The sequence below is a fragment of the Equus quagga genome, unplaced genomic scaffold (assembly GCF_021613505.1).
Source record: "Equus quagga isolate Etosha38 unplaced genomic scaffold, UCLA_HA_Equagga_1.0 268.2_RagTag, whole genome shotgun sequence".
NCBI lineage: Eukaryota > Metazoa > Chordata > Mammalia > Perissodactyla > Equidae > Equus > Equus quagga.
In genome coordinates this window covers 277,891-300,316 of record NW_025799870.1, presented here as the reverse complement: position 1 = coordinate 300,316, position 22,426 = coordinate 277,891, and the positions used below count along the sequence as shown (strand labels likewise).

General features: G+C 42.7%; 1 protein-coding gene across 2 annotated transcripts in view; it reads left to right on the top strand.

The window, feature by feature from the left end:
- Positions 1–22,426, top strand: part of LOC124233882 (spindlin-1) — a 71,205-nt gene that overhangs the window by 34,053 nt on the left and 14,726 nt on the right. For both annotated transcript variants that reach the window (XM_046651146.1, XM_046651145.1), the window contains exon 3: positions 12,353–12,401. In XM_046651146.1, the coding sequence (XP_046507102.1) occupies positions 12,353–12,401 (49 nt within the window). The remainder of the gene's footprint in view (positions 1–12,352; positions 12,402–22,426) is intronic.

Sequence of the window (22,426 nt, the reverse complement as noted above, 5' to 3'; positions counted from 1 at the left end):
AATCACCCCTTTTGCCCTCCCCCCTCCCCCCTTCCCCAATGGTAACCACCAGTCCAATCTCCAATGCTATGTGTTTTTTTGCTTTTGTCGTTTTTATCTTCTCCTTATGAGATCATATGGTATTTGACTTTCTCCCTCTGACTTATTTCACTCAGCATACCCTCAAGGACCATCCATGTTGTCACAAATGGCTGGATTTCACCATTTCTTATGGCTGAGTAGTAGCCCATCGTGTATAAATACCACATCTTCTTTATCCATTCGTCCCTTGATGGGCACCTAGGTTGCTTCCAAGTCTTGGCTATTGTGTATAATGCCGCAATGAACATAGAGGTACAAGTATCTTTATGCCTTGGTGTTTTCAAGTTCTTTGGATAAATACCCAGCAGTGGAATAGCTGGATCATATGGTAGATCTATCCTTAATTTTCTGAGGATACTCCAAACTGCTTTCCATAGTGGCTGCACCAGTTTGCACTGCCACCAGCAGTGAATGAGGGTTCCCTTCTCTGCACACTCTCTCCAACATTTGCTGTTTCCTGTCTTGTTAATTATAGCCCTTCTGACTGGAGTGAGGTGATACCTCATTGTAGTTCTGATTTGCATTTCCCTGATAGCTAATGATGTTGAGCATCTTTTCATATGCCTGTTGGCCATCTGTATTTCTTCTTTGGAGAAATCTCTGTTCAGATCTTTTGCCCATTTTCTAATTGGATTGTTGTTTTTTGTTGTTGTTGAGCTGTATGAGTTCTTTGCATATTTTGGATATAACCCCTTATCTGATGTGTGGTTTGCAAATATCTTCTCCCAATTGTTAGGTTGTCTTTTCGTTTTGTTGATGGTTTCCTTTGCTGTGCAGGAACTTTTTAGTTTGATGTAGTCCCATTTGTTCATTTTTTCTTTTGTTTCTCTTGCCCGGTCAGACATGGGACTTGAAAATATGCTGCTCAGACCAATGTCATAGAGCGTACTGCCTGTGTTTTCTTCTAGAAGTCTCATGGTTTCGGGTCTTACATTCAAGCCTTTAATCCATTTTGGGTTGGTTTTTCTGCATGGTGTAAGGGAATGGTCTACTTTCATTCTTTTGCCTGTGGCTGTCTAGTTTTCCCAACACCATTTATTGACGATCCTTTCTCCATCGTATGCTCTTGGCTCCCTTGTCGAATATTAGCTGTCCACAAACTTGTGGGTTTACTTCTGGGCTCTCAGTTTTGTTCCATTGATCTGTGTGTCTGTTTTTGTGCCAGTACCATGCTGTTTTGGTTACTATGGCTTTGTAGTATAATTTGAAATCGGGGAGTGTGATACCTCCGGCTTTGTTCTTTTTTCTCAGGAATCCTTTGGCTATTTGGGGTCTTTTGTTGTTCCATATAAATTTAAGGATTCTTTGTTCTATTTCTGTAAAAAATGTTGTTGGAACTTTGATAGGGATTGCGTTGAGTCTATAGATTGCTTTAGGAAGTATGGACATTTTAACAATGTTAATTCTTCCAGTCCAAGAGCACGGAATATCTTTCCATTTCTTTGTGTCCTCTTTGATTTCTTTCAACAGTGTCTTATCCTTTTCAGTGTACAGGCCTTTCACCTCTTTTGTTAAGTATATTCCTAGGTATTTTATTCTTTTTGTTGCAATTGTAAATGGGATTGTATTCTTAATTTCTCTTTCTGCTACTTCGTTGTTAGTGTGTAGAAACTCAACCGATTTTTGTACATTGATTTTGTATCCCGCAACTTGACTGTATTCCTTTATTATTTCTAAAAGTTTTTTAGTGCACTCTTTAGGGTTTTCTAGATATAAAATCATGTCATCTGCAAAGAGTGATAGTTTGACTTCTTCTTTTCCCATGTGGATCCTTTTTATTTCTTTTTCGTGCCTGATTGTTCTGGCTAGGACTTGCAGTACTATGTTAAATAAGAGTGGTGACAGTGGGCATCCTTTTCTGGTTGCTGTTCTTAGAGGCATAGCTTTCAGTTTTTCTCCATTGAGAATGATATTTGCTGTGGGTTTGTCATATATGGCCTTTATTATGTTGAGGTATTTTCCTTCTATACCCATTTTATTTAGAGTTTTTATCATAAATGGATGCTGTATCTTGTCAAATGCTTTCTCTGCATCTATTGAGATGATCATGTGATTTTTAGTCTTCATTTTGTTAATGTGGTGTATCACTTTGATAGATTTGCGGATGTTGAACCATCCCTGCGTCCCTGGAATGAAACCCACTTGATCATGATGTATGATCTTTTTAATGTATTGTTGTATTCGATTTGCTAGTATTTTGTTGAGGATTTTTGCATCGATGTTCATCAGTGATATTGGCCTGTAATTTCCTTTTTTTGTGTTGTCCTTGTCTGGTTTTGTTATTAGGATAATGTTTGCTTTGTAGAAGGAGGTAGGAAGCCTCCCCTCCTCTTCAATGTTTTGGAAGAGTTTGAGGAGAATAGGTATTAGGTCTTCTTTGAATGTTTGGTAGAATTCACCAAGGAAGCCATCTGGTCCTGGACTTTTATTTTTTGGGAGGTTTTTAATTGCTGTTTCGATCTCCTTACTGGTGATCGGTCTATTCAAATTTTCTACATCTTCTTGGTCCAGTTTTGGAACGTTGTATGTTTCTAAGAATTTATCCCTTTCCCCCAGATTATCCAATTTGTTGGCGTATAGCTTTTCATAGTATTCTCTTATTATCTTTTGTATTTCTGAGGTGTCCGTTGTAATCTCTCCTCTTTGATTTCTGATTTTATTTATTTCAGCCCTCTCTTTTTTTCTTGGTGAGTCTAGCTAAGGGTTTGTCAATTTTGTTTATCTTTTTGAAGAATCAGCTCTTGTTTTCATTAATTTTTGCTATTTTTTTTAGTCTCTATTTCGTGTGTTTCTGCTCTGATTTTTATTGTTTCCTTCCTTCTGCTGATTTTGGGCTTTGTTTGTTGTTCTTTTTCCAGTACCTTTAGGTGCACTTTTAGATTGTCTATTTGAGATTTTTCTTCTTTGTTGAGGTAGGCCTGAATTGCTATAAACTTCCCTCGTAGAAGTGCTTTTGCTGTATCCCACAGATTTTGGCATGTCGTGTTTTCATTTTCGTTTGTCTCCAGGAATTTTTTTTTTCTTCTCTGATTTCTTTATTGACCCAATCATTGTTCAGTAGCATTTTGTTTAATCTCCACATTTTTGTGGCTTTTCTGGTTTTTTTTCTGTAGTTGATTTCCAGTTTCATACCTTTGTGCTCAGAAAAGATGGATGGTGTTATTCTGATCTTCTTAAATTTATTTAGACTTGTTTTGTGGCCTAATATGTGATCAATCCTGGAGAATGTTCCATGGGCATTTGAAAAGAATGTGTATTCTGTGGTTTTTGGGTGGAATGTTCTGTATATATCTACTAAGTCCATCTGGTCAAATGTGTCCTTTAAGGCGAGTGTTTCCTTATTGATCTTCTGTTTGGATGATATGTCCATTGGTGTAAGTGGAGTGTTAAAGTCCCCTACTATTATTGTGTTACTGTCTATTTCTCCTTTTATGTCTGTTAATAATTGCTTTATATATTTAGGTGCTCCTATGCTGGGTGCGTAGATATTTACAAGTGTTATATTTTCTTGTTGGATTGTTCCCTTTATCGTAATGTACAGTTTTTGTTTTAAAGTCTATTTTGTCTGATATAAGTATTGCTACCCCCGCTTTCTTTTCTTTGCCATTTGCATGGAATATCTTTTTCCATCCTTTCACTTTCAGTTTGTGAGTGTCTGTAGGTCTGAAGTGTGTCTCTTGTATGCAGCATATACATGGATCTTGTTTTTTTATCCAGTTGGCCACCCTCTAGCATTTGATTGTAGCATTTAGTGCATTGACATTTAAAGTAGCTATTGATAAATATGTATTTATTGCCATTTTGTCACTTTTTCTTTTTTGGGGGTGTTTTAGTAGTTCTTCTCAGTTCCTTTCTTTTTCTCTTGCTCTCTTCCCTTGTGGTTTGATGGTTATCTTTAGTAATAGGTTTGATTTCTTTTGTGTTACTTTTTTTATTGCTTGTTATAGGTTTCTGGTTTGTGGTTACCATGAGGATCCTATTTGATATACTATGCATATAACAGTCTATTGACCTCTTTCTAAAAGCTCTACTTTTTCACTCCCCTCCTCCCACGTTATATGCTTGTCACATCGTATATAGTCTTTTGTTTAGTGTGTGTCTATCCATTACCCTCTTATCATTGAAATAGGTAATTTTAGTACATTTGTCTTTTAACCTTCATATTACCTTCACAGGTAGTTGATCTGCAGCCTTTACTATACTTTTACCTTACAAGTGATTTTATTGCCTATTTTTTCTTGTTGTTGTTTTGGGTTTTTTTGATAATTTTTTTCTTTTATCTCTCTTTGTGGTCATTGCTTTCCCACTTATATAAGTCCCTTCAGCATTTTTTGTAGAACTGGTTTCTTGGTGATAAACTCCTTTAATTTTTGCTTGTCTGGGAAGCTCTTTATCTCTCCTTCCATTCTGAATGACAGCCTTGATGGATAGCGTATTCTTGGTTGTAGGTTTTTTCCTTTTAGCACTTCAAATATGTTGTGCCGTAGGGGTCTCGGCTGAGAAGTCTGCTGACAGCCTGATGGGCTTCCCTTTATATGTCACTTGTGGCCTTTCTCTTGCTGCTTTTAGGATTCTCTCTTTGTCTTTAATTTTAGACATTTTGATTATAATATGTCTCGGTGTGGGCCTCTTTGGGCTTTTCATGTTTGAAGCTCTCTGTGCTTCCTGAACTTGGATGTCTGTTTCCTTCCTCAGGTGAGGAAAATTTTCCTCTATTATTTCGACACATAAATTTTCTGCCCCTTTGTCTCTCTCTTCTCCTTCTGGGACCCCTATAATCCGAATGTTAGCATGCTTGATATTGTCCCAGAGTTACCTTACACTGTTCTCATTCTGTCTAGTTCTTTTTTCTCTTTTCTGTTCTGCTTGGGTGATTTCCTCTAATCTTTGGTCTAGCTCGCTGATCCGTTCTTCTGCTTCCCCTGCTCTGCTATTGAGACCCTCTAGTGAATTTCTCATTTTGAGTATTGTATTCTTCATTTCCGATTGGTTCTTTTTTATATCTTCCAGTTCTTTGCTCATGTGCTCACTGTGTTCATGCATTCTTCTCTGCATATCTGTGAGCATCCTCATTATGTTTTGTTTGAATTCTTTGTCAAGGAGGTCGCTAGATTCTGTTTCACTTAGTTCTTTTTCTGGTGTTTTGTAGTGTTCCCTTGCTTGGAAAGTATTGCTTTGCCTCCTCATTATACCTCTTTCTCTGTGCTATTTTCTTTGTACTGGGTGAGTTGGCTATGTCTCCTGATCTTGGAGAAGTGGCCTTATGTATGAGATGCCTTATGAGGCCCAGCAGTGTGCTTCCCTCTCGTCACCAGACCATAAGAACCAGGAGTGACCCCTTTGTGGGCTAATTATGTACTTTTGCTGTGGCAGGGTTGCTCCCACTGCAGGTACCCGGGGAGTCTGATCTTTCCTTCCCTGGCCAGCTGTTTGTAAATCCGGTTTGGATGGGCCTCAGCACTGTTGGCTACAAAGTCTATTAGCACACTCTTATTGTAATTGTCCTCTTAATTGGGTTGGTACCCAGTGTAGCTGTTTGCTAGGCTCATGGGCATACAGTTGTGATAGGCCTGAGGCCAACAAGGCTGATGTCAGTTCTCTTAGGAGTGCACCTGAGTAGGGCTCTCCCTTGGCATGGAGGCCCTCAGTTGTTTCAGGCTTTGGAAGGTGGGGCTGATCTTTTTTATGGCTGTTTGTGAAACACAAGTCTTCTGCCGCTGATAAGCCTCACCCCCCTCTGGACCTCATACACTGTCAGCACAGTCCTGGTCCATGCACACTTCTCAACCCCCTGGAGCGTACCCCACCGCTGCACTGCAGAGGCCCCCACCTCTGCCCCAATGCTCCCCACAGTTCACCTGGTCCTCACACAAGCCCTGCCCTACAGAGGCACACACCTTTGCCTGCCTGTAGAGGATCAAGGCATTCAGTCAGTGCAGGCTGAAAAGTAGCCTGAGGGCTTGCTGTTAGGTGGGGCCAGTCCCTAGGGCGGGTTGCCTGCCCTGGCTGACCTGGATTAAATCTGTGCTCTAGTGGGTGTGGCAGACCGCTGGGCTGGCAGACTGCTGGGCTAACAGCCCAAGGGGCGCACCTCAATGGCCCCCACCTGTGCCCATATCAGCACGCCTGGACCAGCTCAGAACAACGGCCCCCATCAATGACTCAGTCTCCGGAGAGGATCCTCCTCTCACCAAGATGCCCCCAGAGCCCACCAGGTGAGTCTCGTTTCACCAAAGGACAGTCACTCTTCTCTCTGGTGATTTTAGGTTGCTGCAATGAGTGAGTTTGTGCGTGGGCCCTTTAAGACCCAGATCTTTTTGGCTTTCGGCTGATAGCTTTTCTGGGGTGTCCTCGCTGCAGTTATTAGCCAGCAAAGCCAGGCAGTAAGACCCCCTCTCAGTTGGGCTGAGTCCGAAGGATGGTTATAGCAGTATTGCCCCCGCTCCAGACCTCACTCCTCCAGGGAGGGCTCGTACCTTAGGTTGGCTCCCACCTGGCCAGCTGAGAAGCTCTGCTGCTCCCAAAGGTGGCTGTTTTACTGCCTCTTCTGCTTTCATCAGGACTGTCCCTTATTGTGGGGGTTCTTTTTATCCAGTTTTCGGTTTTCAATCCAGGGTAATTCTTCCTAAAATTGTTGTAACCTGGTTGTGTTCGTGGGAGGAGGCGAGTTCAACGTCTGCTCAAGCGCCGTATTGAGGAGAACTCCTTTACTTTTAATCTAAATGCGTCTTTGTATTTAAAGTGGGTTTCTTGCGGACAACATACAGTGTGGGCTTGTGTTCCTATCCACTCTGACAGTCTCTTTTGACTGATCCATTTTGACCGTTGACGTTGGGGGTGGTTATCGGATTAATATCAGCTGTATTTATTACTATTTTCTATTCATTGCCAGTGTTCTTCCTTCCTATTTTTGTTTTCCACTCTTTTCCTGCCTTTTATGGTTTTAATTGAACATTTACATGATTCCTCTTTCTCTCTCTTCTTGTGTCAATTATACTTCTGTTTTACGTTTTTACTCCTGGAGTTTGCGAGATACATTTACAAGTAATCCAAGCGTACTTTCAAGTAGTACTAGAGCTCCACTGTAGAGTGTCCCTTAGAGAACTGAGTATTCTGACTCCTTCCTCCAGGCCTTTGTACCTTTGCTGTCTTTCACTTACATATAAGCTATAATCATCTAGTACATTGTTGCTAATGTTATTTTAAATAAAAGTCAGTTCAATTAAGAATATGAAAAATGAAATTTTTGATTTTACCATCACTTCTTCCAGCTCTAATGTTTTTTATTTCTGTCGATCTGAGTTTCTGAACTGTATCTTTGTCCTTCTCTCTGAAGAATTTCTTTTAACGTTTCTTGTAGGACAGATCTCCAGGGAACAAATTCCTTCCGTTTTTGTTGGAGCAAGACTGTTTGTCCTTTTCTTTTGAAGGGTAGTTCTGCAGAATACAAAGTTGTAGCTTTATTTTTTATTTCTGTCAACACTTTAAATGTTTTACTCTGCGCTCTTTTTGCTCATGTGGTTTTTGAGGAGTAGCTGGGTGTCACTCTTATCCTGCTTCTCTGTAGTTAGGCGTTTTCCCCTTGGGCTTCTTTCAGGATCTTCCCTCTACCCTGGTTTTGTGTGGTTTGAATATGGTAAGCCTGTGTGTACTTCTTTTTGCATTTGTTCTCCCTGTTGATCTCTGAGCTTCCTGGATCTGTGCTTTGGTGTCTGCTGTTCCTTTGGGGAGATCGTCAGCCGTCATTGCTTCTGTTCTTTCTCGTCTTTTTGGTCTTCCCACTATGCTCAGGTTACAACGGCATCGTCCCCCAGTTTTCAGATATTCTGTTTGTTTTTCCTCATCTCTCTTTGTTCTCTTTGCTCTTCAGTTTTGGAAGTTTCTGTTGACTTATCCTCAGGCTCAGGGGTTCTTTCCTCAGCCATGTCCCGTCTTCCAGTGAGTCCATCACAGACGTTCTTCATTTCTGTTACGGTATTTTTGATCTCTACCATGTTTTTTTGATTTTCTTTTCTTATTTCCGTCTCTCTGCTTACATTATTCATCTGTCCTTGCATGTTGTCTGCTTTTTTTTATTAGAGTCCTTAGCATATTATTCACAGTTATTTTAAATTTTTGGTCTGATAATTCTGACTTCCCTGCCATAAATGAGTCTGGTTCTCATGCTTGCTGTGTCTCATTAAAACTGTGATTTTTGCTTTTTAATAGGCTTTGTAAGTTTTTGATGAAAGCCAGGCATGTACCGGGTAAAAGGAAGTCCAGTAAAGAAGCCTTTAGTGATATGTGGGTGAGGTGTGGGATTGGTGATGCATCCCCTGTTGCTGGGATTAGATCTCAGTCTACAGTGAATCTATGCCACTGGGCTGTGACCTCCAAAGTCCTTCTGAGTGTCCTCCCCTCTTATGTGGTGCAGGACGGCCAGGGTTTGAAACTTCTGTTACATGAGAGGACGGCCAGGGTTTGAAATTTCTGTTACATGAGAGGGTGGCCAGAGAGAGTTGGCGTTGGGTGTTCCCCTTCACCAGGGCCATTTACGCCCTGATACAAACCCCCGCAGGTTAGACTCTGATAAAAGTTTCCCTCCAGGGCAGGGCTTGCTAAGAACAGAGAGCTTTCGATGTATTTCAAAATGCATACTTTCCCCTACTTCCAGCAGTAGGAGGTGATCTTTCTTTGATCTTCAGTCTGAGAATCTGGGTAGAGCTCATGGAGGTAAAACTCATAAAGATGAGGATGACCCCCCTGAGAATGACCGGGTCCACTGGAGTTTTTCTGTCTTAGCCTTGTCTATACTGAGCCTCCAGTAGTTGGTCAGTTACTGTTGAGGTCTTCGTACCCCAGCGCTGGTTCCTGTGGAGGTTTCTGCTCTGGTGAAGTGGGATTCTCTGTCTCTATCCACATGTCTCTTTGTCCAGCTTTGGGGCAGCGGACCTTGTGAGCTTAACTTCTGACCAATCTAAGAAAAGTTGTTGGTTTTTCAGCTTGTTCAACCTTTTACTTGTCATTAGGATGGAGCGATGACTTCCAGGCTCTTAACGTGCTGGACCAGAAATAGGAAGTTCTCTGTATTCATTTTTCTTTAATTTTCAAGAGCTCTTGTGTTCTCTTTCCGTAGCCTCTTGTTCCCATTTTGTTACTCTAGTGTTTCCCTTTTCTGGAGGGGCCGCTTCTGTTATCTCATCTCTGTCCTTCTTGGGTGATTTCATGAACAGCTGTACTGCTTGTTTTTGTCTTTCTCGGTCATACCACTGAGGTGTTTTCATTCATGCTTAAGGATCAAGGATTAATTAGAATGGCTTACCTTTTCTTGAGTGATCAATACAAGATTGTGTCTGCCATGGTGTTCTTCTAAATGGGAAAGTCAGCTTTGTGTGGGGCCCGAAAAGCTCCTCAGAGAGCTCCGTTGTTGCCAGCACTCTCTTCTGTCACTTCCAGCGCCTCACCCTGCCCAGCTCCTGTCTGACTCAGCGTAGCAAAACCAGGTCGTGGTTCCCCTCCGTGCACTGCTGTCCACATATTGCTTGGATGCAGGGACGGGATGTTGCTGTTAGGCAGGGGACGAACTGAATGCTAAAGTTGGCTGCCCTTTCCGCGTGTTTTCAGCCTGGGGAGGGCGGGGATCCTGATGCCTGATGCAGTTCCAGTAGAGCTTGAACAAATCCTGTATCTTCATGTCTGCTTTTGCATTTCTTGTCTCCTTGTCCTTGTCTACTCTAAGCCTAGAGATGTTCCAGGGATGCTTCAGGTAGATTTGCTCTCCTTCCCATCTGTGTCTCATTTTTGTCCCTGAGCTGCCACGTGGCTCAGTGCAGGTAAACATGCTGGGTGAAAGTGTGGGCGAGTGGCTCTTTTAGCAGTCAGGGCCGTGTCTGGCCATCTTTATCTGTGGACCAGAACGTACAGTCTTACGCAGACCAATTGGCCAAATACCTTCTTTTTCAGTTACCTTTTTAAAATTGCAAACATAGCATTAGTACAGAAATTTGTTTAAGCAGTACACATCTTAATGTAAGGCCAGAGAGAGAGAACTTTGCAGATAACCTGGAAGCCCCTTCCTCCGCCCAGGGAAACCACGGTTCTGAGTTTATGGTAACAAAGCCCTTTGTTTCCTTTATGTTCTTGTTACTTAGTGTGAATCTTGGTCAATATCGTAAGTACTGCTTTTCTGCATTCCACAGATTTTGATAGATTGTTTTCATTTTTATTTCTTCAAAATAGGTGAATTTTTATTGTGATTTTGTATTTCAAGCATGGATTTTTAGAAGATAGTTGATTAGTTTTCAAATACTGGAGTGTTTCCAAACCTTATTTATTTCTAGTTTAATTCTGATGTGGTCAGAGAATGTACTTCATATGATTTCAAGTTGTTTTAAGTGTGTTGGTTTGTTTCATGAGTAGCATGTGATATATCTGAGTTAATGTCCCACATGAACTTGGAAAAAATGTATGGGTGTGTCAGTTTTTGTTGTCAGTTCTGTCAGTCTTTGCTTTATGTATTTCAGTATTCTGCATTTAAGTTCATATACACAAAAGATTGTTATGGCTTCTTGATTAATTGACTTTTATCATTTTGAAATGTTATTAATAATTGTCTTTTCCTTTTTTATATGGTCGCTTGTGTGGCACAGACTGTTTACATTTAACGCCATTGTTGCTGTTGTCAGTTTGAAGGTGTTTTGCTGGATGTAGTGTCCTAGTCCATAGTTGGTTGCTTGGTTTATCTGCTTTAGCTGTGCCTGGAAGGTTTGTTCCCCTGTCTTCTGGCGTACATTGTTTCTGATAGATCTGGAGCCAGTATTTTCTTTGTTTCCTGTATTTAATGTGTCTTTGTTCTTTGGTTGTTTTAAAAATATTTTCTTGGTCAGCGATTTTCAGAAATTTGGTCAGGCTGTGCCTTGGCGAGGTTTTCTTGTTTTTATCTTACTTGGCTTCGCTGAGCTTTTTGGCTACATGGTTGTATACTTACTGCATCTGGAAAACTTGCTGCCAGTTTTTTTTCAGGTTTTTTTTCTTTCACTCCTTTGTCCTCTTTATTGTGGAGTCCAGTGTCATTGATGTTAGGCCACTTGATGTCCCACAGGTCACTGAGGCTGTTCATTTTCTCCAGTTTTTTCCCTGTGTGTCATTTTGGATAGTTTGCATCATTGTCATGTCTCAAGTTCACTGATCTTTTCATCTGTGGGGTCTAATCTGCTCTTAATCACATCCAACAATTTTTTTCATTTTGCATCATGTATTTTTCACTAGTTTCATTTGGGTTCCCCCCCCCATTTTTCTATTTAAAGGGTTTTTGTCTTCCTTTAGATATTTGAGCATATTTATTATAGTTCTTTCAACATCTTTACCTGTTATTTACATCATTTTGGTTATAGCCTGCTTAGTTCTGGGGTTACAGTCTGCTGTTGTCTGCATGTCTGGTGATTTTTGTGGGGGCACGGGCCGTTGGAAACGTGTGGTGGAGTGCTGGGGTTTGTTGATGTCCTTCAGTGAGTGTTGGAGTTTGTTTTGGTGAGCAGATGCTGGGATGGGTTTACAGCGGCTTTTATCCTTAGGGCCATTGCCACCTTCCTGCTAAGGGGTTACCTCTTTGTGGTTTTTACTGACTGTCCCCCATGGACTTTGAACAACTTTCATGCCTTCCCAGGTTAGTGTCTAGCCAGACTGAAGAGCCCCCGGGTGTTTGGAGCTCCTTCGGAGATCTCCCTCCTTGCCAGCACTTTCTTCCTCGACTTCCAGCTGCCTCGCCCTCCCCAGCTCCAGTCTGTCTTAGCGTGGCAAAACCAGGTCGTGGTTCCCCCTTCACATTCCGTGGTTCACAGATTGCTCTTGGAACATGGTCTGGGTTGGTGCGAGCTCCGCTGGGGCCCCCTCGTCCCATAGGCCTGTGCCGCCTGTCCCCCGATGTCTGCGTCCGGGAGTTTCGTATCGTCTTTCCTGGTTTCTAGTTGTTTGTGGCAGGAAGGCAAGTGCTGTACCTTTACTGCTTTATACCTAGGGTTGTCACTTTCTTTTTGGGGATGTTTTTGTGCACAGGATCTTGGTTTTGTGTTTTATGGCTGATTTGGGAGATGAACTGGTGTCCCTGTCACTTTCCAGAACCCCTCATGTCTCCTTTTTAAAGTTAAGTGAACAAATGACTTTTTACATGCTGGCTATTTACAGTTTATTTTCATTTCATGCTCTGTATAGCAGTTTTTCAGAAGTTTATTTTTCCTGAGTTTTGACTATTTTTTATCCATTTTTCATTGACTTATGCTCACTTCTCTTTTAGGCCATGCTGGTGTGTCTGCAAGCATGATGAAGAAAAGGACGTCCCACAAGTAAGCCGTTCTGAGCCTTGCTTTTAGGTGGCAGGTGTGCCTTTGGTTGCAGGGGATGTAAGGTCACCTGTGTGAGGCCCTCTCTGCCCTGTAAGGAGGAGGCCTTGGCTTGCAGTGGCTGGCCTCACGTACCTTGCTGCATGCTGAGCAGAAGCATGTGGTCATGTCCCCATCCAGTCCCTTCTCCCCGGCCTGACCTAAGTGTGCCTGGGTCTGTCCTTCCACCTTGAGCAGCCTCTGGGCCATGATTCCCCCTCCAGCCGTATGGGAGCTGGACTGATGGAAGTGTCAGTTGTGGCGAGGGTGGCAGCTGCATGGGGAACCCTTCCTGCTTCTGTCCTTGGAAGGGCTGCATGCTCGGGGTGCAGGTTCCTCTCCAGGTCTTGGATCCACTGCTGGACAAGGAGCTCCTTGTGGACAGAGCCCATAGCTCGTGCTTGAGGGCCTAGCTAGCACACTGCTGGGCACACTCACTGCTGTATAGCATTTTCAGGTGAATGAAGAGCTTGTAATTTAGAGAAAGCATATGCATGACGAAAGAATTAAATAGCCATGTATTTTAAGTGATAAATCCTAAAGTCTGTAGGTACCAGAGTACAGAAGCCACCTTTTTCTCCCTGAAATCTTTTGGTGTGTGACATGGTTATATCCAAAAAGAAAATTGAGATACTTTCTTAAATAGTAATGTCCACTTGTACTGTATTCTCTTGATAGATTTCACAGGTACCCACCAGTACTGGTGACTGCCATTGCACCATGGAAAGCACTCTAACAAATTAGTTCTGATTGTGCGTCTTAATCATAGATTGTTAAGTATGGAAGAGACCCTCCTTGACCCTAGCGTCTCCGTAGCCTCTCATTGTAGCAGTTGTTTCCCAGTTACTCATATGGGAAGGCTCTGCCCCTGATCACTGCACTGTAGTGGCTGGAGAGCATGAGAGGCCTCTTGACTGTGGCGGAAGGTATCCACAGATAAAACACCCTCATTGACTGTTGGCGTCTCGCGTGAGTGATGCGTGGACACATGATGTAGATATCTGGACTGTTCAGTGTAGAGAGTTAAAATGTGAAGGCAACGTGGGTATGCTCTTGTGTCCCTGTGCCTCGATAAAGTGTTTCTCGAATTTCGTTCTTTTGCCCATCACCATCAGTCTGCCACATCCAGATAGCTGATACCTAACGTATGTCCGTTCACTACCACGTCATTGCCATCTATGATAAACCATCTCTTGGCACAAATAGAAAGTAACAATAAAAAGCAGAAATATGAGCCATAAAAATTAGGTAATGATGAAAACTTAAATATAGTGGGAAGTAAAAGCAAATTACCCATTAGCTTTGCAAGACCAGAACAGTCATCAAAGTAGATTTTGCCAATTAGGTTAAAATTAGTGTCTTTGAGAATGTAATGTACGTTCTATTTTATCCGTTTTTACGTATTCCAGATATCTGATTAAAAGTTCATTTACTTAGGATTTCAGACGTTCATGGGTTTGGGCTCCGGGGCCTCTTACTGATGCGTTCTGTTTGAGGGAGCTGTCACGTGCCTCTTCCTGAGTGGTGCTGTTCATTGCATCATGGCCTTGGTGGACTCATCCTCTTTTCCACTTACCTGTTGAACTTTTGCAGTTCATCTGTGTACCAGCTGAAAGGATCTCTTGTCCTGTATGTTGCACGATGCAGGGAGCTTGAGCTGGTGCTTTACTAGGAGGCGTGCTTGTCCCACTTACAGACTGGAAGCCTCAAACACGTTGCTCTGTAGCAAAAGGGAGAAGTTGAAATGAAAGGAAAAGTTATCAATCGTGTTTTCCTATTTTTTCTAATCTCAGTGCAAACATGAAGATGGGTGGAGTGGAGAAAAAAGACTGAAACAAAAGTTTCCACGTTTCACAAATGATGGCTGTTACTGCTTGCCTTTGGAGGGGTAAGCAGGGCTGGAGGCTGGTGGAGTGGCCCCTGCCTGGGAGCTGGCCTTGGCATGGGAAGCCCATTGGCTCAGCTGTCAGCCTCTGCGAGTTCCTTTGTCTGCCTTGCTTGCTCAGCTTACTCGTTTCATGTCTGAAATCACAGTGTTGGACTAGAACAGTGGGGTTTCAGCTTTTCAGCATAGAATCCTTTCTACAAATGAAATGTTTATGGAAACCAAGTATAGCAAAGCAGAACTGGAGCCTCATTCTTTTCCTGTCCCACTATGGCCCTCCAGGGAGTAAGGCCCTCAGGACTTGTCATGTGCAGCCACTGCTGTATCCTCTCACTTCCCCTGCTGGCCCAGGGGCTTGAGCAGTCACCTCACTGCAGACGCCTCTGCTTGCTTGAGAGAGACACAGGAGCGTCAAGGAGGCGAGTGCTGGCAGAGCCCTGGTCCTGAGAAGGGCAGCCACTGTCCATGTGTGCTGGGCTGCGGGGCATCAGGTCTGCAGTGTGCGCAGAGCACTGCTGCACCCACGAACGCCACAGAGCTGGATTGTGTTTGTTCTTAAAGTCAGTGGAAGCAAAGACGTGCCTCCTGTAGGCAGGCCCCTGACTGTGTTCCGGGAATAAGCTAATGGATAAGCCTTTCCCGGCTTCCCAGGGGGTGGTTTGCACTGGAAGTAGATTTTGAAGGGAAGGTGTAGTAGGGGGCCTCCAAGGTGGATTTAGCCAGCGTGGTTCTGTGTTTCAATTTTCGGATGTAAATCTGGGTTTTTCCTTCCGTAATGTGAACAGTGGATAGAGTTCCATTTCAGGGTACTGTTGGAAAGCATGACCAGACTTTGGTCTATTTCCCACTAACCTACATTTAGAAAGTGCAGCAGGAGCTTACACCGAGTAGAGGGGCTCCCGGGGAATGTTTTCCTTCCATTTTGTAATACACAGATACTTGTTACTGACAAAGACTGTCATCCTCCTCCTCCTCCTCCTTGTGTCCCTGGTGTGGTCCACGTAGTCCTAATGGCATCCCTGTCAAGTAGGAAGCATGAACCCTTCTGTGCAGAGAGGTGCAGTACCTTGTGTGAGGTCGTACAGCTGAGCAGTGGCTGGGCTGGGACAGACCAGGACACGCAGCAGCCATGCCCTAGTTCCCAAGCTGCGTGATTTGTTGTCTCGTATCTGAAAAATGGGTTATTTTAGCCGTGAGCACACAGATTAGATAACTGTTGGAGCAAGCTTCTAAATGAAGCATGGTCTTGACAGTCTTAAATTTGTCAAAACGTAATACTTTTTCACCAACTTGGAGTAACTGTTACTCACACCAGTGAAAGTGGATAGCACTTTCAAAGAGCCTCGAGGCATCTGGCTGTTTGCGTGGACATCTCCAGTGTTCTTGGGCACACGGTGTGTAGACAGAGTAATGAAGAAACCAGAGTGATCGGAATGGAAGCAGACGCTTTCTCCTCCTGTCTTCATATCGTCATTGTCAGCTGGGGATGACAGTATCAGTGTAGAACTCTAATGAAGCGACAAGGACTAGAGAAGCATTTCTTGTCTCTATTTGCTAGTTTGCATTTTGCAGAAAGACAGTAATTTTTATTTAATCAGTATTTTCTTCTGCGATCTGCTGGAATGCAGAGTAGGAGCATTGCTTTTTTATCGTAATATTAAGGATAATAAGGAAAAAGCGTCAGTAATTAATTCATCCAACAGAGTACCTAGTGTGTGACAGGTATTAGTGGTTCATAGTAGAATTGTGATAGTTGAAAACTTAGTTTAACAAGTGTAGTACCTTTAAATATTGGCTGCCAAAATAAGGCATTTACTGAATGAGGAATAGTGGTCAATTAAAGTCATTGAGGGAGTCTAGATGAAAGAGCTTTCAACACAAGGTTTCTTGATGACAAAATATAGTGGCACTTTCAGAACTTAAAGTATTGAGCAAAGTACGCGAATATCTCCTGCACACTCAGTGTACCCTTTTGGAAACACGTGCATAGACACGAGTGCGTGTTCTGAATCAGCGCTCCCCGCTCCGTGGTAGCAGCAGCGGCGGCACTTGGAGCTTGTGAGAAAGGCTTGGGCTCTCTCCAGACCTGCTCTGTGGAGTCGGGACCTCTGGGGTGGGACTTGGAGTGCCCAAGTGACTGGTGGCCTGCCAGAGCTGGAGAAGCACTGGCCGAAACTGTTATCGGAGCTGATCTTTTGGGCACATCAGAGAACTAAGCCAGGCTGTGTGGGAAGTAGACACACAATAGAGCAGTGAAAGTGATTGGGCTGTGTGCTTGGTCACCGTTCACGCCCCTTGAAACTACAAGAAAAGCTATGCTTAGCATCAGGACAGAGATCAGTTCATCTCTAAGGAAGCCAAATACCTTTCAGTCATTTAATTTTTCTCCTTGAACCATTTGTTTCAAGGAATAGCTTCTGGAGATAGAAACAAGGAAAGCAATTATAGTTGTTTAGTTCTGGTTGTCTGCTTCATCCCTGAATTGTTTTGATCTTGACATATGCAGCCTTTTATTTGTGCTTGGCTATGATTCTGGGGTGCTCGGTTGAACGAAGTATCTTGGTGCTTGCTTACAGTGTTGCTGTTTGTTTATTGACTACCTGGAAAATGATAGTTAAGAACATTTTAGACTCTTTGCCAAGAAAATACAAGAAATTTCTTTATTTTTAAATTTCTTCTATTCTTGAAATACAGGAAATGTTAAAAATGCATATATCCATGAAGAATGTAAATAAAAATCACAGTATTCAAGGAGCCCTCATTTTAAATCAAAGTTCCTTTAAGTTGTTAATCTCACATCTCTCTTGAGTTGCTCTTTTATTGAACTCTCCAGAGATGACCAAAGGTGTCTGTTTGTATCACATCCTCTTCCTGTAATCTGACAGTTCCTACTGTTTGCTTTTGTATATACTATTTCAACTCATGTAAATAAGCTTTAATTTTTATTAGAGTTTTCCTGTTGAAAATCTAAATTAGCAATTAGAAATTAAAATGAAGTCTAAGAACTTGTTTAATATGTAATTTTTAACTTTTCTAGTATGGAAAATTTTTAAACATACACAAAAACGGAGGAGTGTGTAATAAATCCCGACTCCCTATGGCTCAGCTCCAGCAGTTATCAGCATTTTACCCAATGTTAGATATTCTTAGTGCATTATTTGTTTTTTAGGGAAATTCTAAGCCTTGTTTTATATAGATGCTAATTGGAAGAACTTAATTCGTTTTTACCAACTTATATATTTCTATACTCTTAATAGTAAATAATTAATATTTTAGTATATATTTTTAAACACCCTTCTTGGTAAGCTTTGGCTGCAAGGGTGTTCAGGCAGCTTGGATGCTGCGTGCAGGGCCCAGGAACTGGGAAGCTTGACGGGTGGTCTAAGGAGCGGTGTGCTGCGCTGATGGCTGGCTTCGCCTGCGGTGGTCGGTGGCGGGGGCTGTCTTTGCTGCTTCTGCCTTTTCAGTCAGAGTAAGTTTATTAAGTAAATTGGGCAGAAGTAGTATCTATGTTAGCTCTTTAATTCTTCTTTTAGGACTAGTGAAATGACGTTCTAAAAGTGGAATTACCCTGGACCAAAAAAAAGGCAGTAGAAATAAAATCTGGAATTGATAATGTTAAAATGTATAAATCTGTTTTTATATATAATTCCTTGCAGAATTTAAGATATTCATTGCATTAACTTAGCAGTAATTAAATTAAAAATTGTGTTGTACCTGCCTGTAAAAGTGACATACTTAAGTTATTGTAGAAAACTTTGAAAACACAGGTAAACACAGAGGAAGACAACTTAATTATTTCTATTGCCATCATTTGAGGATTACAGCTGTTAACAATTTAATGTATATTTTAAAATCTTTTTTCTACATATGTTTATGGATAATTGTATGATTAAAATTTTTCATGTGGTCGTATTTTCTACATTAGTGGGTTTTTAAAACGTCTTCAATTTCTCTTCCATGATTTTAAATAGCTATGCAGTTATTTCATCATGTAGAGATGCTAATTATTGGATCAGTGGGACCTGTTGTTGAATATTTTCTATTTCCATTTCCTCTGTTATAAGCACTGCTCAGAACATCATTGTAGTTATATCTTTGTGTTCGTGCATTATTTTCTTTTGATAAATTTCTAGACATGGAATCACTGGGACAATGGATTGCCAAATTGTTCAGTAGGAGGGTTGTATCTGTTCTATAGGCAGATAGAAAACAGTACCGCACCATAATTCGCATTAAAATTAACTCCTCAAAATTTGCAGTTTCTGTTATTACTGATTTAGAAAAGTCATCCTACTAGCAGACCAGAACACTGAGAAATTTCTGGAAGATATAAAGCAGATGGGAATAGATTTATAGAAAAACTAGGCAGAGCTGAGGAACTCTCAGCTACTTTGAGCTGAAAAGAAAGACCTCCAAAAAATGAATGTTCAGCCAGCTCCCCTTGACTCAGTCCAGTCCGGATCAGAGGCTGCGAAGGCTGGCTGCAGCCGCCGAGGTCTTTAGGGGTGAGGAGCCAGCTATGCTAGCCAGGCCGCCGATTCTCTCCTCGCCTCCCCTGATGACAGGTTGCTCCCTCCTGGCTGCTCGCAGCTCCCTGGGTCACGCTGCTCCCCTAGACCCTGCACTCAACTGCTCCGAGGCCAGGGGCCCGACTTGGCCAGAGGAGACACCCCGCAGTACACATAGCACTGAATCTTACCTGCATCTATCTAAATTTGAACACCAAGAATCAGGCCCCTGAGGAGCGCTGATAGCATGAAAGAAAGTCATGCCTAGAACAAGAGAGCTAACCCAGAGCTAGGAAACTGAAGGAAAGCGGCACTCGGACCCCACACAGACGAGGCCGACCCGAGCAGCTCTCTGAGGAGTCCCGAAAGGAAGTGAGCGGCATCCTCAGTGCATTGGAAAGAAAACCCCTGCGAGATGAGATAAACAAACAGCTCGTGGAAATTAAAAACCCTGTCAGATAGTCAGTAGAGAGGCTGACATTCAAGCCTGTCTGTTGTACCTGATTCAGTAAAAATGGCACTGAGGAGTTCTGGAAGATGAACAGTGTGAGAGAGACATTGAGTTGTGGAAGATGCATCTGGAAGTGCTCAGTTGTCTAGTAAGAGTTTCCAAAAGGAGATTGGGGGCACAGATAATCAGGAATAAAGATGACACGTCATTTTGCACAGCTCTCTTTAGATTGACCAAGTCCTAGTGAGGGATAGTTAAAAATGTGTCACATGTCCTGGTGGCATTTCAGAATCCAGGAACAAAGGGAATTCTAAAAGCAACTGGAAGAGAAAAACAGATTACCCTCCAAGGAACAAGGATCAGACCAGCATCTGAGATCTTTAACTCTGGAAAAGAGAAGACCATGAAAGTGCTTTTTTCCGGTAGAAGTACTGAGGGAACAGGGTTTTGAGCCTGACTTGCGTACCTGGGTAATCCATGGATGATGGCAAAATACTAGTATTTTGAGGCTTGCACGGATTTAGAATTTGTGTTTGTAAACCCCATCTGATTCACCAGAGGATGGGTCTGGACAGACCAAGTACACATAAGAAGAAAATAGATGAAAACATTAAGCAAAAAGCAACAAAAGTCCTTCCTTGTTTATTTGTAAATAAGGCAGTGTTTTAAAAAAACCATTTTTAAGATAGTAGCAAAATGAAAAATAACAATTTGGAACAAAAGCCTAAATTTCAGCAGTGCGGTGCAAGTGGCCAGGTGGGGTTACTATGTGCTGAGGTGTTTGTTTTTTAAAATTTTGCCTTTTGCTAGGAATTTTTTGTTTTTAATCTTGTGCTAAAAAGTTTTTGGTCTTGGGCTAGTCTTTTTAGTTGCGCTGTGGAAGGGAAAGTGTAGATTTTGATTATTTGTATAATTTAGTAGAAAAATGTAAGTTTAAATATGACATTTTGAAAATTAGAGGTAATTGCTGTAAGACTAGAAGTAAGACCTGCAGCTTCCCTTGGGGCTTTATTTGGTGCAAAGAAAACTCACTCACCCTGGCTGTGCAGATAAGAGAGAACGAGATGCGGAAGTGAGAACGAAGCGTTGCAGACGGAAACATAGAACAAAATGTGAAAATAGCCATTTATTTGCCAGAGCCCAGGTTAACGGTTAACATCCCCTTCATGGAGGTGAGAAAATAAACCCATGCTGCAGGGAGGAATGTGTGTCTTCAGATTGAAGCGTAAAGCAGCCACTTTGAAAAGGGATGGCCCTGGCCAGGCTCGAGCTCCCTGTAATGCTCAGGAGAGTGGGCGCCCTCGTGGACACCACTGGAGGTGACTGTGCGTGGCACAGAGTGGGGACTCGGAATGCCCAGCACCTCCATCTTCAGAAACAGCGGTGGGCCACAGAAGAACGCCGTGAACGAGTGTAGATGGGATGTGTGGCTAATCTAGAAAACCATTGCTTGGAGCCTGCCAGTGCCCTCTTTCTACTCTCACTGGCTGGGTTTCTACCGGTTTTGTTAAGAGTCATGGTGATAGAGGAATTCCGTGCCTCTGAATCTAGGAGAGAGCCTTTTCCTATTGTAGTCAGTGTTTTCCAGAGAAACAGGACCAGTGGTATGTAAATAGCTCGAGCCCAAAGGTAGATTTGCCTTTTCTTCCTCTTTCTTTGTCCAAAGACCTTCACGTGATTGGACGAGGCCCACCTGCGTTCTGGAGGGCAGTCTCTTGACTTACATGTTGGTTTTGGCTGGAAAAATACCTGCACAGAAGACATGTAATGTTTGACTAAATACCTGAGTGCTGTGGCCCAGCCAAGTTGACACATTAAAATTAACCATCACTCTGGTGAAGATGCTGTATTTGCTTATAATTTTGGTAGTAACAATGGAATGTCTGTGTCTTTACAAGATGGGGCATGTGACTGAATTCTTTCCTCAGTGAGGTTTGGGAACCAGCCTTTGCCCTTGCTGTGAAGACAGCCTGGTCCTGTACACGGGATGAATCACAAGGACTTTTGCCTAAAGATCAAAAGGAGATAGGTAATTGTCCATTTGAAGGAAAAAGTGATGCTAAAAAACTTTCTGTATGCTCAAGGAGAAACGTAGTCACGCTGCCAGCCGTTTCTCCGGGGCCTGGCAGCTGGGTGCACATCCCGGGTTGTGAAGAGGTCCCGGAGGTCGTGTGCTTGGGGTTGGAGTGTCGTTAGTAGTGACGAGGTGCAGGCCCGACAGGGCTGGGCTGACCTTCATCCTCTCCACTGGGTTTTCCATTGCAGTCTTTGTTTACTTTCTGGTGAGAGAGATTGGTTCCTCACTCTGAGCAATACTGAATGGACTTGGCTCTCCTTTCTCTCTACGTCGCATGTGAGCTCGTTTGTTCCGAGTGGCGTCCTTTAGACCAGCCAGCGTCTTCCACTGTGCATACTCCCTCCTGCTGCTTTTCAGAGTGGGGTTGATGCTGTTGTCAGAGCAGGTCGCAGTTTCACCCTGTCCTGCTGTGTCTCCTGCAGTGGACACAGTCGAGGCTTACTCTCAGCCCCGTGCTGAAGCTTCTCAGTGCTCCTTGACTGTCTGAAGCTCTGTCCTGTGCCTTCTTCGGGAAGCATCTGTGAGGACAGTACTCCCCAAGTTCTTACATGTTCACACAGTTTTATCTGTGGCCTTTTAGTTGGAGGTCAGTGTAGAATTCTTGGCTGATTATAAAACCCGTGGCTCACATTTTCTTTCCTGAGAACCTTAAGTTTGTTTCTTTGTTTTCTGGTGGCAGACGGTGTCACTGTCACACTCACACTTTGATTTTCTTTTCCTTCCACAGGATGTGGTTCTTTTGCCTGGATGCCCAAGAGATGTTACTTTCTTTAAAGTCCGTTTGTTTCTCTGGAACGTCTTAGTGTCAGTAGTTCTGGGGCAGTTTTCCCAGGGCTGCATTTGGACGTTTAAGTCTTTTATTTCAGGAAATTTTTCTTGGATTCTTTGGATATTCTTTTCTGTTTCTTTCGTTTTAATTTTTGGGTAATTTTGTTATATAGAAGTTGGAATTTCATATCTGTCACCGTCTCTTGATTCTTTATTTTTTCCCCATCTGTCTCCTTACCATCCGTTTCCCTCTCACACCCCACGGCGTCTTATCTCCTCACGTTCCTCTAGTTGAGT